This window comes from Cebidichthys violaceus, unplaced genomic scaffold, assembly GCF_023349555.1.
Source record: "Cebidichthys violaceus isolate CVI_PGR_0920_01 unplaced genomic scaffold, fCebVio1.0.p SCAF_3, whole genome shotgun sequence".
Lineage (NCBI taxonomy): Eukaryota > Metazoa > Chordata > Actinopteri > Perciformes > Stichaeidae > Cebidichthys > Cebidichthys violaceus.
In genome coordinates this window covers 947680-963362 of record NW_027176483.1, presented here as the reverse complement: position 1 = coordinate 963362, position 15683 = coordinate 947680, and the positions used below count along the sequence as shown (strand labels likewise).

The window sequence follows — 15683 nt, the reverse complement described above, 5'->3', positions numbered from 1 at the left end:
TTGTTCCTGTAATCCTGCAAGAGAGAGAGGGAAAATAGAAAGACAAAAACGGGGTTGGGGGGAGGGAAGTGAAAGCAGAGTCGAAGAAGAAGTGAACGTCTTCGTTGTGCTTAAATACTTTGTGCACAGGAATTGAGCCGTGTTCTGGGCCTGGTCCCTGTTCCTGAACTAAGTTTGTGAAACTAAATTTATATAAGTCTGTCATATTAAATCTAGTCTGTCTCTGTCAGGACCACATGCTGCCCGTGGTCCACCATGTAAAGAGCTGAGTCATGTATTTATGATCAGTGTTGGTGAAATAAACAGCTGGTTGGTTTGCACCTGTTCTCTGTGTCAGTCCTCCTGCTTCCAGAGTCCAGCCGCTGTGTGGCCATCCTAACAAGTGGTGTCAGAAGTGGGCTCTCCATCTCAGTGGGGCAGTGGTGGACCATGTGTTTTATACCTGAGTCTTCAGTGCTGTCCTACTACAGTTGAACCAACTCCTAATAACCTCATTATGACGCTACGGGTTATTATAATAACCTAATGGGAAAAATAATTAGATTACATGTAGTGTATTTATGAAAAATGATTAAATTATAAAATAGCTATAACTTTATGGTTCTGTCTAGGCCAGCAGGGAAGGCCTTACTGGCCCTGACAGCCCACTACTGCGAGTCTTCCTACATAATAATAATAATTTGTGCTCTCTCATACAATGTAGCTCAGGAGGTAAACAGACTCACTCTTTTGGACACAGGAACCTGAAGTTGAGAGAATCTCCAACCAGCTGCCACATCAGCTCTCATGTTAACTGAATAAAATAAAGAAAATCTGAAAATATTACCACTTTTTTAACCTGCTCCCATCCTCCCATTTCTAACACTACACATTTAATTGTTACGCAATATATTCATAAGAGTGTCCTCAATGCTCATGTAAAACATTTAAGCGATAGGAGTTATGGTGTTCATCTGGGAAGCATGAATATGAGGTGTGCACCTCAGCTTAAACCACCTACTGTGTGACCCCATGCTCTATCTATACACCTTAAACCCAAACACAGCCTAAAGTAACTCATCAGCACAGAGAATATAGACACGGTTTGATTTGTAATAAAAGAGAGAGAGGAGGGTATGATTCATGATTTTATTAATGAAAATAAATCATGAACCACAGTGGGCCTTTATAGACTGTATGAAGCATGTTAAGATAACATGTATAGAACAATTGAAAACTTAAATTCTGAACTTAACCACAGCATTTGCAAGTTTTTTTTAAATCAATTTTTTTGATGCATTTTCACTTCCTCTCTTTCATTATGCACACGTACACATGGAATATGATCATACACAAAACAAAAATAAAAAGGTAAAATGCTATTTTAACATCCCAGACTTAAATCCAGTGTCAGTGAATGATAGCCCCACTGGGACAAACCTGACAAAAAACATTTATTGAGACAATAATCTCACAATGCAACACATCAACATGCCGTCAACATAATAATAAATCTGTGGTTTGTCACAACTTTTTGTTTTTAACCACATCTCTTTGGCTCTGAGTTATGCTCTGCTTCATGCTCTTAGATGCTTGTTTAAAGGAAATGTACTTATGACTTCTGGTGACTAGTAGTTCTTTTGATTACCAATGTTGATGCACTTATTGTAAGTCGCTTTGGATAACAGCGTCTGCTAAATGACTGTAATGTAATGTAATGTAATGTATCTCTGCAAAGCAAAGCAGAGAAGGAAGTAATTGATCACCGCCGCTCCCTGGCTTTATACATAAGCAGTTACCATCACCTTATTACCCACAATCCTTTGCATTTCACACATCATTTCACATCAAATGGAAGGTGAATCTGTGTCCTTTTCTATCTACGTCACTGTGGAAGTAAACGTTCTCACACATTTGGTCATAGAAGTCTATAAGTGAGAGGATCTCCAACCAACTGCTGCAGACGCTCTACTGCTACAAAACATTCCTGGAAAGCAAACTTGACCAAATTCTATAAACTGACTCTCATTCTCAGACAAACACAGTCAATTGTTATGAGCTAATTAGTGCAGTTTGACACACAAACACACAATATTATTATCTAATAACGTTCCTATTGATACCAGACTGTGTGATTCTGCCTCTCTGACGTATACTCATACAACAGTTCGTATGATATCTTATGATAACCAAAAGTTACTCCTCCGGTTTTGTGCGTTTTCCTACAAAAGTCCAGCAACACGAGTCAATTTCAGCTCGTGATGTAAATGGTCATTTCAAAATAAACCTCTGTCTTTACAAGAAACTACTCATTTATGTTTAGGCCACAAGATTACTGAGTTAGATTTATGAAAAAGGTGGTTTGAGTTAAAATAACTACGGAAGTTATTGAAGTACAAAAGTTAGATAACAAATAAATCAACGTTGACTTCTAGCAGCGGACTCCTGAATGAAACATTGTTGTTTGTTGGACCCATCCCTCTCTCCAACAGTCCCTCACCCCTTCAAAATAGAAGCCCCATTGAGTTAATGTATGCTAACAGAAGGCTCGGTATGAGGCCTAGCATTTTCTTATGGACATCAGTCAGTGTGGTTCTGTCCCTCTCTTCTTCTCCACCAGCCCACAACCCTTCAAAATAAAAGCCCCATAGAGCAACTGTATGTTATCAGGACGCTGAAGTTGAAGCCTAATATTCTTATGGGACAACTTTCCGATGGGCAGCAAACTGTTAGAACCCCCCCTCCCTTCCCCATCCAGCCTCATCCCTTCATTAAGTAACTGTATCTAAAAAGGAAGGTCAGGGTGAGAGTTGTTTGATTAAATAAAAAAAAAACTCTCACTGAATGTTAACAGGAAGCTATGGACATACCTGGTCTTTCAAAATAAAAGCCCCAGAAGGCAACTGTATCTAAACAGGGAATAATACTTATACTTTTGAATTGCATTCATACAAATTACCTCATTCTTACATTTCTATACTATTCCTACTATTTCCCCTTTTTAACACAGATTACAGCCAGAAATACAGTTTAGCTTCATTTTTCAAAACCTTAAAATATTCCACATCTTTTATACATTATTGTTAACATTCAACTTGTCGATGACATTCATACGAAATAAACCAATTCCCACGTTTACAACTATTTAAACCAGCAATTCAGTGTAGCGTCAACTTCTCAGCATCCAGCGTTCACACCTCATTTTGTTATACTGCAGATATTATCCTCATCACCATGAAAACCATCATCATCATCATCATCATCATCATCATCAGGACAACATAGTCACATGTTCCTCAAAGACTCAGAAGAAAATGAAGTGCGTCATCATCACCGTCAACATCTTCTATTTCTGTTGTTCTACAGTCACAGAGACCTTCACTGGTAGAACCTGCAGTTGGAGATTCAGAGTTCTTATATATGGAAACATCCTCTCAGTGAAAGTGTGTGTGAAGGTGTGTATGTGTGTGTTGGTTTCAGGATCAGAGAACGACAGCTTTCCTCTGTTACAGTCCAGATTCACTCTGATCCTCTGGAGCTTCTTCTGGACTTTGAGAACAGTGAATGGATTTGATGATGGAGAGTAAGCTTTGAATTCACCTCCATAGAACCATATTCTCCATAATCCAGACTGTATGACTCTCTTCCTCTGGACAGACTCTGGTAACACACCCAGTTCCCAGTTTGTACTGTCTCCAACCTGGACGTCCCAGCTGTGAGTCCCTGAGTTAAATCCCTCAGAACCCAGAACAGACCAGAAACCATCAAACCTCTCTGGATTATCAGGAAGCTGCTGTTTCTCTCCTGGTCTCACACTGGTCAGATCTTCAGACAGGATGAGGTCTGGATCAGCAGAGTTTGGGTCCAGAACCACAGGAGTGTAGGAGACCATGTCCTTCATCTTGCTCCAGATGTTGAAGGCCAAGTTGCCCAGGTGTTTGACCTGGTCTATCAGAGCTCCTGAGAGCAGCTGTGGATCCTCCAGCAGGGGGCGCTGCTGGACTCTTTCCACTGCAGCCTTGTAGTTGTTCAGGAATGAGACGTCTTCAGCTCTCAGCTCGTCCTCTGTGGCTCTGATTGTGTCTGAAAGAGCTGCTATCTCTCTGCTCAGAGCCTCCATCTTCTCCTTCATCATCTGACTCTTCTGCTCCTCTTCCTCCCTCAGTGCAGCTATCCTGGCCTCCTCTTCCTCCTCTAGAAACTGGTGAAGCTTCTTAAACTGCTCCTTAATCTGCCTCTCTGTGTGTCGGGCCTGGACCTTCATGTGTTCTGCCGTTTTATCAAACTCCACTTTAACTTGTTTAAAAACCTTTAACTTCTTCTTTAAGGGCTCCAGAGCTTCCTGAAGGTTCTTCTTGTGTTGTGGAGCAGCATCATCGATGGGTCTGAATCTGTGGTCCCTGTGTTTCTCTGAAACACTGCAGACGAGACACACGGGCTGCCTCTTACAAACCGGACACTCTTGTGTTGGTCTTTCTGTCCACCAGCTCTGCAGACAGACGTTACAGAAGCTGTGGCTACACGACAGGATGACGGGATCTTTAAAGACCTCATGACAGACCGGACAGCAGAGATCTTCTTCTAGTCTGGAAGCCATTTTAGTCTCTGAGAGAAGCTGAACACACAGCAGGCAGACGGCTCAGCCACTCCCTGTTCCCTGAAAGTTTCTCTGAGTCTTTGTTCTTGTAAATCTTCTGTTCAGTTTGTGGATTCAGCAGCTGGTTGAAGTGGTAGTATTCCCAGTACTCCCAGTACTCCCTCCTGTAGATGTCCTTCTCTTAGAGGAAGTGGTGTTTCTGGTCTGAAGGTGAATCTTATTGTCCGTCTCTCTCAGTGTGTCTGTGAGAGTGAGTGAGTGAGTGAGTGAGTGAGTGAGTGAGTGAGTGAGTGTGTGTGTGTGTGTGTGTCGCAACATGTTTCCTGGTTTGTCTCAGGTGAGGGGGCGGAGCTTAGCCACTACAGTTTGACAGGTTGAGTTTCATTCCATACAGATTAATAACTTGTTATTATTGTTTGTGCATGTAGAGGTGAAAGTTAAACAGCAGGTATAACAAAGAAAAAGAAGAATCACAGTTGTGTAAATCCATTAATAAAACAACATGAGTGTGACTGTGTGAATTCATGTGTGTAGACTTATTCATTCACACAATCACACTCGTCTTAATTGATGGATTTACACAACTGTGACTCTTCTTTTTTTGTGTTTTACCTGCTGTTTAACTTACACACATTGTCTACATAAGACAACACATCTGTGTTTGTTTAAAAACGTATTAATCTGTTTGGAATGAAACTCTCAAACTGTAGTGGTGAAGCTCCGCCCCCTCACCTGACTCACCTGAGACAAAACAGAAAGCATGTTGCGACACACACACACACACACACACACACACACACACACACTGAGAGAGACAAACGATAAGATTCACCTTCAGACCAGAAACACCACTTCCTCTAAGAGAAGGACATCTACAGGAGGGAGTACTGGGAAATGGGTAATGAGGATGATGGTGAAAGAGCTCCATGAACATCTCAAACTAAAAACATACAATAATAACAATAATAAAAAAAATCTTATAAATCTTCTGATCTGCAGCACTTGATGAAAGCAGAAGCTAACATCTTAGATATTGATAGAAAACAGTTCATAAAGTGTCTATTTTTACCTTCTGAATCCGAAAGCCCCCCCGGTGGGGGCTCTCGCATTCATCCAAAAATTCACCCACGCAAATGCCAAACAAAACTATATATATTACCAAATATCAAAATCCATATAGCGCCACCTAGACAGACACAGTCGCCACATTTATGCCTCTACCTTTTTGATAATTCATTCAATGCTAACATGTTATCTCAAACGACCGCCAGTAACCTGAGGATTACGGACATATGACTCATATTCCGCAACAACAAACCATCACTGAGTTATGAGCAAAACAAGACCAGCAACACAATCCGCATTATCAATTTTGATCATAAACTGCACCTTACTTTTGTCGTTTTCCAGTGAAAAGAGAAATATTTCCATTGAGTCTCGCCTTCCATGTCTTCACCGGATGCCCCTCTGTCTGACTCGAGAGACTTCGTGTCTTTCCGCCACTGCTCGGGAAAGAGGGTTACAAGTTTCAGCAAATCGGATTTTAAATTTGGCACTTTTTTGATTCTGACTGGCTAACGATTATGTCAATCAAAGCCACGAGGGCTTCTTTCAATAGTATGGACTCTGACACGTCGAAGGAGGGTTCATTGACTGAAATCGACCAATCATAGGCTGACACAGGTCCTTACAGAGACATAAAAACTGGAATTCAGACGAGAAAATCCCATGGATGACAGACATAAACAGTCTCAGAGAGCATCCAGGCTCTCAAAATGATGCCAAACTGCTGAATTTGGATATCTTGACTACTATTGGCGATAAAACAAGTGAAATATATAGTTATAAAATTACATTGGAACAGCTGGATTCAAAATGACAATTTTGCTTGACCTCGCCTGACCTCTCTGAACTAAAACCTCTCTAACTTTGTAGTGCTTCACTTTATCAAAGTCAAACTTTGCGAGACACTGTTCACATATTGTGCTATGATCTGGGAGAGATTTAAACCTTGAAGCTACATTATTCCTAAGAAATAAATATCCTGAAAGTGCTTTTGTTTTAAGCAAAAATGAAAATGTTCAATTTGTGCTGTGTGCCATCCTAATTTACTCTTAACCAGTAACATATATACTGATATTTACACATCTGAACAAATCTCACAAGTGTTCCCTTCATTATAACACCAAAAGTATTAAAATACAGCTTGTAGTTGCAGAAATATACTCATTTTAGAATGGCTATGCGATTTTCGAGCAGAGGCCTAAAAGTAGGCCTCGGGTCCAGAAGGTTTTAATGTAATTTCTTACTTCATGTTGTGAGTTCGTTGATCCAGACTTTGGACAGTAAATCTCTCGTGTTTCATTCGTCTCCTCATTTATTAGCAGAAACACATTCTGTTCAGTGATTTATTGAGAAGAAAATGACTTTTACTTCACAGATTTAGAAAAGACAAAGACTTTCTATGAACCAGTGCACTTCAGTCATCGGTCATCCGGTGAGCGAGCCGGTCCGCGGGCCGGTCAGCCGGTCAGCCGGCCAGCCTGTCGTTCAGGTAGCTGGAGGTGTCGGCGTCCCGCAGCAGCGTCTTGGTGACGTCGTACAGGTCGTGCTGGTAGGCCAGCCTGTAGCGGCTGTACGTGTCATCGCAGTGCGACAGCAGGCGCTTCACGTTGGCGGTGACGCTGCCGGGAGTGCCGTCCAGCCTGAAACAACAACACCGACAACACACAGGAGACGTTACTGAGGAGACCTGAGTCACAACCCTCTGACGGATGAGCGCCGGCTTACTTCTGGAAGATGTCCTCAAACAGGCCGGAGGTGAGCGGGCGGTGGCGTTTGAGCTCCTCCAGGTAAACAAAGTCCCCGTTCAGGACCACCTTCTGGTACAGGATCTGGGCCCAGTCCGGACTGTAGCCGTACGCCTCCGACACCACGAACACCTGAGAGACAGAAGGCCTGGATGAGAGCTGCTGGCTGTGAGGACGTCACGCAGACGTTAAACGTAGCTTCAGACGCTCACTGGAAGCACTAGTTGGTTTAACGTCACGCTGTCGTCGTTCTGTCGGGACTTTACAAAGTTCTCCAGTTATTTGAGATGTTTTGATCACACGGAGGCTGAAACTATCCGACGCAGCCAACAATGGAATCTGATTCTAGAATAATAATATTCAGAAGTGAAGACATAACGTTCACTTCTCCTCTCTGCTCCGTCACCACAGATAGCAGGTTAGCATGCAGGCTAGCTCCTGTCAGCTAAGATGCTAACAGGGCTGATAACAAGTATTTAAATGTTCATTCATGTGAGGATTATGAGATTTTTAAAGGTTCGTTGTTTCTGTTACAACTTCCTAAAGCCCCGAGGTGACGTCTTCACATTTATTATTTTAACTCACCAACTTTCCAAAAACCAAAAATATTCAATTTACTAAAAAAATGAGACAAAGAAAAACAGCAAAATCCTCTCAACTGAGGAGCTGAAATTGTGAAATGTGTGATATATTTAAAAACATAATAATGATTATCAAACACAAGCTAACTTCCTGCCTTTATTAAGCTCTACATGCTAACATGTACATATATATGTATATATACATATGTATATAAATATATATATGTATATAAATATATATATATATATATATATATATATACATATATACATATATATATATACATATATATATATATATGTATATGTATATGTATAATTCCTCATACAGCAACATGCAGCATGTAGAAACACAAGAAACGGAAAAATACTGTAAAACAAGGAAAATGAATAATAGATAAAAGAGGTTTAACATGTTAGACGAGTATCATTTACAGGATGAAGAGGTACTAAGCTCTTCATCTCCAGACTTCAGCAGACTCTTTAGGATCTTCTGCATCACTTCTCTGTGGAGTTTTCTTTAAGGAGTCTGAGGCCTGAATAAGGGGGGGGGGTACTGTGACCTGGACCCACCTGGTAGCAGCGCGGCAGCGCCGTGACGGCGTTCAGCAGCTCTGCAGGTCTCAGGTTGACGAGCCGCAGGTCCGACTCCCGGTTCAGGAAGTGCAGCTGCAGAGCGACCAGCTTGGCCGTCCGGACGCAGCGGCTCGCCTGACGCACACACGAGTCCTGAAACACACTCAGTGTCACACTTCACTCTCTGTGGGCTTGATGCTCCCTTCAAAATAAAGGTCCTGCTGCTCTATGGGAACAGAACCACCATGAGGAGAAGTAGAACTAGAACATGTCTCTAGTGAGAACCACACAGTGATGATGACATCACTCATTAAGAAGATCAATTTATTTGATGATTCATTTTATTTAAATTGAAAAACAATAAAATCTAAATATCTTGTGAACACAAGTGATATAATGTTGGAAAACATATTTACATCCTCTCCTCTCTCTCCCCTTCTCTCCTCTCCCCTCCCCTCCTCTCCTCTCTTCTCTCTCTCCCATCCTTTCCTCTCTCCCCTCCCTCCTCTCTCTCCCCTCCTTTCCTCTCTCCCCTCCCTCCTCTCTCTCCCCTCCTTTCCTCTCTCCCCTGCCCTCCGCTCCGCTCCTCTCCTCTCCCCTTCCCTCCCCTCTCCTCTCCTCCCCTCTCTCCTTTCCTCTCCTCTCTCCTCTCCTCTCCCCTCCCCTCTCTCCTCCCCTCTCTCCTTTCCTCTCCCCTCCCCTCCTCCCCTCCTCCCCTCTCTCTGATTGACGGTGTAGTTTTGTCTCTTGCTTAAAGAAGAGCTTCTTTTGGGTTCCTCTGAGGTTAAAGTGGAGATGTTCAGGTACCTTGGAGAAGCTCTCTGCAGCGTCCCTCAGGAGACCCAACGCTTTGACCAACGAGCTCTTCAGATCAGGAGTGACCACTGTTTGGAGACAGGACCACCAGTGTGACCGATGGAGGATGTATGTATATATATATGTTTATGTATGTATGTATGTATGTATGTATGTATGTATGTATGTATGTATGTATGTATGTATATATATATATATATATATATATATGTACGCTCTACCCCAGGCCTGAGACTCGATGATCTTCAGCTGCGTCCTGGCTGCCATCTCGTGGTTCTCTCCGATCTCCCTCCTCATGCTGAAGCACAGAGCCACCATGTTGTGTTTCTCGCTGTCTGCGGGGAGGCAGCGCTTGATGTAGTCGAGCAGCGCCGTCTTCAGGCTGGAGCTCTGAGACCGGTTCATGTGGAGCAGAGACGCTTTAAACATTCACATGTAGAGGTGTGTGTGTGTGTGTGTGTGTGTGTGTGTGTGTACCTGTCCTCTGTCCGTGTCCATCTTCTTCCTCAGCAGCATCTCAAAGCGATGGTTCTGATGCAGCAGGTCGAAGACGTACGTCATCTCGTTGTACCTGCCGATACCTGTCAGCAGACGCACCTGCACACACACACACACACACACACACACACACACACACATTATATTTATAATTCTCTTTAGCGTCATTCCAAAAAACATCAAATGTATTTAAGTATTTTGATTTGAGTCGGAGGTCAAACCTCCACATTGACTGTGTGTGTGTGTGTGTGTGTGTGTGTGTGTGTGTGTGTGTGTGTGTGTGTGTGTGTCAGTGGGCGGGGCTTACCAGCAGGCTGTAGTGCTCCCCCGGGGCCAGGTAGGTGTGGCTGAGGTGTCGGGCGGCTTGCAGCACTCTGACGATGCCCTCCATGTTACAGGTGAGACTGAAGCAGTCGTGAGCCACGACCAGCAGCTCCACGACTACGGGAGGAGAGAACACGGTTCATGTCTGTCTCCTGACGATGGTTCTCCTCCAGTACTCAGTAGAACATGTGGTTCTAGTCTCTGATCATGTTTCATTGTTAACAACTAATCAAGAGGAGAGCTAGTAACGTTAGCAGCACCGCTAACGGCTAACCAACGGAGGTTCACTTCAGTTCCATCATGATGCCTTCAGGCTCTGCTCATTAAATGTGTGTGTGTGTGTGTGTGTGTGTGTGTGTGTGTGTGTGTGTGTGTGTGTGTGTGTGCGTCTCATACTGCAGCTCAGGTCTCTCAGTGGAACAGTGTTGAGGTTCTCCAGAAGTTTGACTCCCACCAGGTTCGGATCGTCACACAGTTTGAAGAGCTGGACCAGAGAGTGACGACCCTCCGACGGCCTGAACACCTGCCTCTCACCTGGGTCACACACACACACACACACACACACACACACACACACACACACACACACACACACACACACACACACACACACACACACACACACACACACCAATGAGTGACGTCACGACGACTACGTACACTTCTCATAAACAGTCTAAGAATATGTCTTCCTCACTCTCCTGTCATGGCTTCCGTACAAGAACTCACCGGGCTGCAGCTCCTGGGCGGAGGAGGAGGAGGAGGAGGAGGAGGAGGAGGAGGAGGCCAGCAGCGCCTGGACCACGGCCGAGGACACCAGCTGGGCCACAGAGTCTGCAGAGAGCCCCTGAGCCTTGATGAAGAGCTGAGCTTTCCTGAAGCGCTCCGGCTGCTCCGACAGCAGCAGCTTCTCCAGCACCGAGTGAGGCTCCTCCCGGCACATCTGGCTGAAGGAGCACTGCAGCTCCTGGAGAGGAGAGAGAGAGGGAGAACCGACCGTAGAGGGTCAACGTGAACCTTCTCTACGCGGTTTTAAACGAGGGACCCTGATCCCTCGAGACACGTGTTGGGTGGACTTGGTACCTTGGAGAGCTGGTACAGGCTGAGGACTTGTTTGCAGTAGTTGTTGCCGTGGCGACACTGATCCACCAGCTTCTGGAGCTGGACGGCGACCTCGTCTTCGGGGAGGGGGAGCATCACGAAGGACGACAGGCTGCTCATGGAGGGAGCTGGAGGAGAGAACATGTGTGTGTTATGGAGACAAAGTTCATGTTGGATGTTGAGAAGTGAAGTTGAACGAGGTTCTTCTCCAGAGGTTCACAGTAGTTCATGTTGTCTATGTTCTCTTTAAAGACACCAGACTCCATCAATACTAACATCTGGTCCTCACACAACCACAACCATTCAAACTGTCCTTCTGTAAGGAACATCTGGTAGAGGAGCTCTTTTCAAATAGTGTAAGGAAGGAGAAGGAGAACCAGAACGAGAAGGAGAAGAAGGAGGAGGAGAAAGAGAAGGAGAAGGAGGAGAAGAAAGAGGAGGAGAAGTAGAAGAAGAAGGAGGAGAAGAAAGAGAAGGAGAAGAAAGAGAAGGAGGAGAAGAGAGAGAAGGAGGAGGAGAAGAAGAAAGAGAAGAGAGAGAAGGAGGAGGAGAAGTAGAAGAAGGAGGAGGAGAAGAAAGAGAAGGAAAAGAAGAAGAAGAAGAAGAAGGAGAAGAAGAAGAAGGAGAAGAAGAAAGAGAAGAAGAAGGAGAAGAAAGAGAAGGAGAAGAGAGAGAAGGAGGAGGAGAAGAAGAAAGAGAAGAGAGAGAAGGAGGAGAAGTAGAAGAAGGAGGAGGAGAAGAAAGAGAAGGAAAAGAAGAAGAAGAAGAAGAATAAGAAGAAGAAGAAGGAGAAGAAGAAGAAGAAGAAGAAAGAGAAGGAGGAGGAAAACATTATTCTGCATGAGTACTTTTACTTTTGGTACTTAAGTATATTTTGATTATAATACTTTTGTACATCAAGTAAAATGTTGAATGCCGGACTTATACTTGTAACAGAGTACTTCTACACGGTGGTAGTAGTACTTTCACTTCTTCAGTAGCAGTACTACCGTTACTCTGATTAACGGTCATCAGGTTATAATGTCTGAATAATAATAATATTCCTGTAGAAGTGGAAGGTGAGGGAAGCTTACAGCTGGTCAGGCTCTTCTTTGGCAGAACCTCTGAGGCCTCCTCCTGCGGTTCAGGGTTCAGGTCTCCAGAGGCCAGACCTCTGCAGCGCAGCACCACCCACATGTCCCGGTGGTACAGGGAGAAATACCGGCAGACCCGGCTGGCTTCGTGGATGCTGCCTTCCTCTAACAACTGACCGACGAGAGCAGCCAGAGCGCTCCTCTCCTCCGGACTCAACGGGGACTCTGCGTCCGGCTCCTCCCGGTCCTCACCGGGACCGGGGAGTCCCTCCAGACCGAGCCACCTCTCGGTGTTCAGGCCCGATATGCTGGAGAAAGAGAACTCCCTCATCAGCACTTCGTACGTGTTCGTGTCCGGCGTGACGGCGGGCGGCGGCAGGTTGAAGACGCTCTCTTTCTCCATGGCGGCGGCGAGGACGTGCCGTCGCACCCGGCCGATCCACAGCTTCTTCTCCAGGCTCTCCAGCCGGTCCCCGGGAGCCGGGCCGAGCAGCGAGAGCCAGCGGGCGGCGAGGCAGAGCAGCAGGCAGCGCTCCTGGACGTCCAGCAGCTCGGTCTGAGCCTCCGGCGGGTCGGCGGTCACCGCGTCGGCCTGAGACAGGAAGAACCGGGAGGCCGACTCCGGATCGGCGCTTTCAGCCTTCAGCTGCTCGTGACACCTCCTCCACAGACCGACTCGGGTCTCCAACCTCCTCCACTGGCGCTTGGACTTCTGGGAGTTTACCTCCTGGAGAAGCTAGAAGAACAAAAACAAAACTTGTTGGAATTATTTCCAATTAACCCTCTGAACCCCAAAGCAGTTTCGTTTTTTGTCTCCTGTCACATTTTTCTCTCTGTGGTCTTGAATTTCAAAATAAAAGTCCTGCTTCTCTATGGAAATAGAGAGAACTAGAACATTTCTTCTAGTTCCGTACAGAGAGACCATTTGACCAACATGGCCACTGAAGAATCTTTGAGTTGTCTAAGCCTCCATGTGGTCTGTGTGGTGGATCAGACCTGGCTGAGCAGCAGGCGGTGGACGGGCAGCCCGGCCAGCAGGGCGACCTGCCTGGCCTGGCTGTAGCGCCCCCTGGCCTGCAGGGCGTCGACCGCGGCCTGGAACTCCTCCTGCTGGACGGAGGGAGAACTGCACTGCAGCAGCCGGGGAGACAGGCTGACCTCAGACCCCTGCAGCAGCTGGCTGAGCTGACTCAGCTTCCTGAAGTCTGGACCTACACACACACACACACACACACACACACACACACACACACACACACACACACACACACACACACACACACACAATTAACAGTGTGAACTGATTTTGGGCTCAGTCTACGAGGTGACGGCTCTCTACTCTCACCGTTGGATTTGAGGAGCTTGTCGACGTCGGCCAGCAGCTGCAGCAGCCGGTGGAGGTCATACTGGGAGGAGCAGCGCTGCAGCATCGTGAGGAGCAGCACGGAGGCCTGGCTCTCCACCCACTGCAGGGGGAGTCCACCGGGGGGCGCCGGGCCTCCGTTTCTCAGCTGTATCGGTAAAGTAGAAGACAAAAGAAGGAGAGTGTTTGCTTATTGATTGTCGTTCTGGTTTCTTTTAAAAACTAGCATAGACTGTTTATAAGAAGTGACGTCACCCATTGGTTTGGCAGTTATGAAGTCTCATTTTGTCCATCGCCATCTTGTTTTTTGGCCGTCGCCATCTTAGTTTTTGTCCGTCGCCATCTTAGTATTTGGGCGTCGCCATCTTAGTGTTTGGGCGTCACCATCTAAGTTTTTGGGCGTTGCCATCTTAGTGTTTGGGCGTCGCCATCTAAGTTTTTGGGCGTTGCCATCTTAGTGTTTGGGCGTCGCCATCAAAGTTTTTGGGCGTTGCCATCTTAGTGTTTGGGTGTCGCCATCTTAGTGTTTGGGCGTCGCCATCTTAGTGTTTGGGCGTCGCCATCTAAGTTTTTGGACATCGCCATTTTAGTGTTTGGGCGTCACCATCATAGTTTTTGGGCGTCGCCATCTTAGTGTTTGGGCGTCGCCATCTTAGTGTTTGGGCGTCGCCATCTAAGTTTTTGGGCGTCGCCATTTTAGTGTTTGGGCGTCGCCATCTTAGTGTTTGGGCGTCGCCATCTTAGTTTTTGGGCGTCGCCATTTTAGTGTTTCGGCGTCGCCATCTTAGTATTTGAACGTCACGATTTTAGTGTTTGGGCGTCGCCATCTTAGTGTTTGGGCGTCGCCATCTTAGTGTTTGGGAGTCGCCATCTAAGTTTTTGGGCATCGCCATCTTAGTTTTTGGGCGTCGCCATCTTAGTGTTTGGGCGTCGCCATCTTAGTCTTTGAGCGTCGCAATTTTAGTGTTTGGGCGTCGCCATCTTAGTGTTTGGGCGTCGCCATCTTAGTTTTTGGGTGTCGCCATCTTAGTGTTTGGGCGTCGGCATCTTAGTTTTTGGGCGTCGCTATTTTAGTGTTTGGGCGTCGCCATCTTAGTGTTTGGGCGTCGCCATCTTAGTTTTTGGGCATCGCCACTTTAGTGTTTGGCCGTCGCCATCTTAGTGTTTGGGCGTCACCATCTTAGTGTTTGGGCGTCGCCATCTTAGTTTTTGGGTGTCGCCATTTTTGTGTTTGGGCGTCGCCATCTTAGTGTTTGGGCGTCGCCATTTTAGTTTTTGGGCGTCGCCATCTTAGTTTTTGGGCGTCGCCATTTTAGTTTTTGGGCATCGCCATTTTAGTGTTTGGGCGTCGCCATCTTAGTTTTTGGGCGTCGCCATTTTAGTGTTTGGGCGTCGCCATCTTAGTGTTTGGGCGTTGCCATCTTAGTGTTTGAGCGTCGCCATCTTAGTGTTTGAGCGTCGCCATCTTAGTTTTTGGGCGTCGCCATCTTAGTGTTTGAGCGTCGCCATCTTAGTGTTTGAGCGTCGCTATCTTAGTTTTTGGGTGTCGCCATTTTTGTGTTTGGGCGTCGCCATCTTAGTGTTTGGGCGTCGCCATCTTAGTTTTTGGGCGTCGCCATCTTAGTTTTTGGGCGTCGCCACCTTAGTTTTTGGGCGTCGCCATTTTAGTGTTTGGGCGTCGCCATCTTAGTTTTTGGGCGTCGCCATTTTAGTGTTTGGGCGTCACCATCTTAGTGTTTGGCCGTCACCATCCTGCCCCTAAATCATCCCCTCTTTCTGGTGTGTTTGACTCTAAATGGAGCATAATGTACTAAATGAACATCATGCTGTATTGAAGAAGACTGTAAACTAGAGATTGAGACCATAAACTCATGTTTACAATGTTTACTGAGGGAATAAATCAAGAGAGAAGTAGAGTTTTGAATTCTGTTCTTGGACTTCACTCTTCAGAACCAGAGGTTGCCT

The 15683-nt window shown here is 45.8% G+C and overlaps 2 protein-coding genes across 2 annotated transcripts in view; both read right to left on the bottom strand.

Moving 5' to 3' along the window:
• Positions 1-2686: 2686 nt before the first annotated feature.
• Positions 2687-4863, bottom strand: LOC137881360 (nuclear factor 7, brain-like). The gene has a single exon (XM_068723273.1). The coding sequence runs from the start codon at positions 4574-4576 to the stop codon at positions 3326-3328; it is 1251 nt and encodes a 416-aa protein (XP_068579374.1). The 5' UTR covers positions 4577-4863; the 3' UTR covers positions 2687-3325.
• A 2107-nt stretch (positions 4864-6970) lies between these two features.
• spg11 (SPG11 vesicle trafficking associated, spatacsin) overlaps positions 6971-15683 on the bottom strand; it is a 23635-nt gene continuing 14922 nt past the window's right edge. Inside the window, exons 29-41 of the mRNA XM_068722713.1 lie at positions 13701-13866; positions 13352-13566; positions 12356-13091; positions 11265-11410; positions 10911-11148; positions 10578-10715; positions 10165-10298; positions 9837-9956; positions 9581-9749; positions 9351-9427; positions 8541-8696; positions 7367-7518; positions 6971-7281 (exon numbers count right to left, since the gene is read on the bottom strand). Of these exons, the coding sequence (XP_068578814.1) occupies positions 7107-7281; positions 7367-7518; positions 8541-8696; positions 9351-9427; positions 9581-9749; positions 9837-9956; positions 10165-10298; positions 10578-10715; positions 10911-11148; positions 11265-11410; positions 12356-13091; positions 13352-13566; positions 13701-13866 (2622 nt within the window). The 3' untranslated portion in view covers positions 6971-7106. The remainder of the gene's footprint in view (positions 7282-7366; positions 7519-8540; positions 8697-9350; positions 9428-9580; positions 9750-9836; positions 9957-10164; positions 10299-10577; positions 10716-10910; positions 11149-11264; positions 11411-12355; positions 13092-13351; positions 13567-13700; positions 13867-15683) is intronic.

Excerpts from the sequence above, each read along its gene's own strand:
- LOC137881360 (XM_068723273.1), bottom strand. The coding sequence starts at position 4,576 with ATGGCTTCCAGACTAGAAGAAGATCTCTGCTGTCCGGTCTGTCATGAG.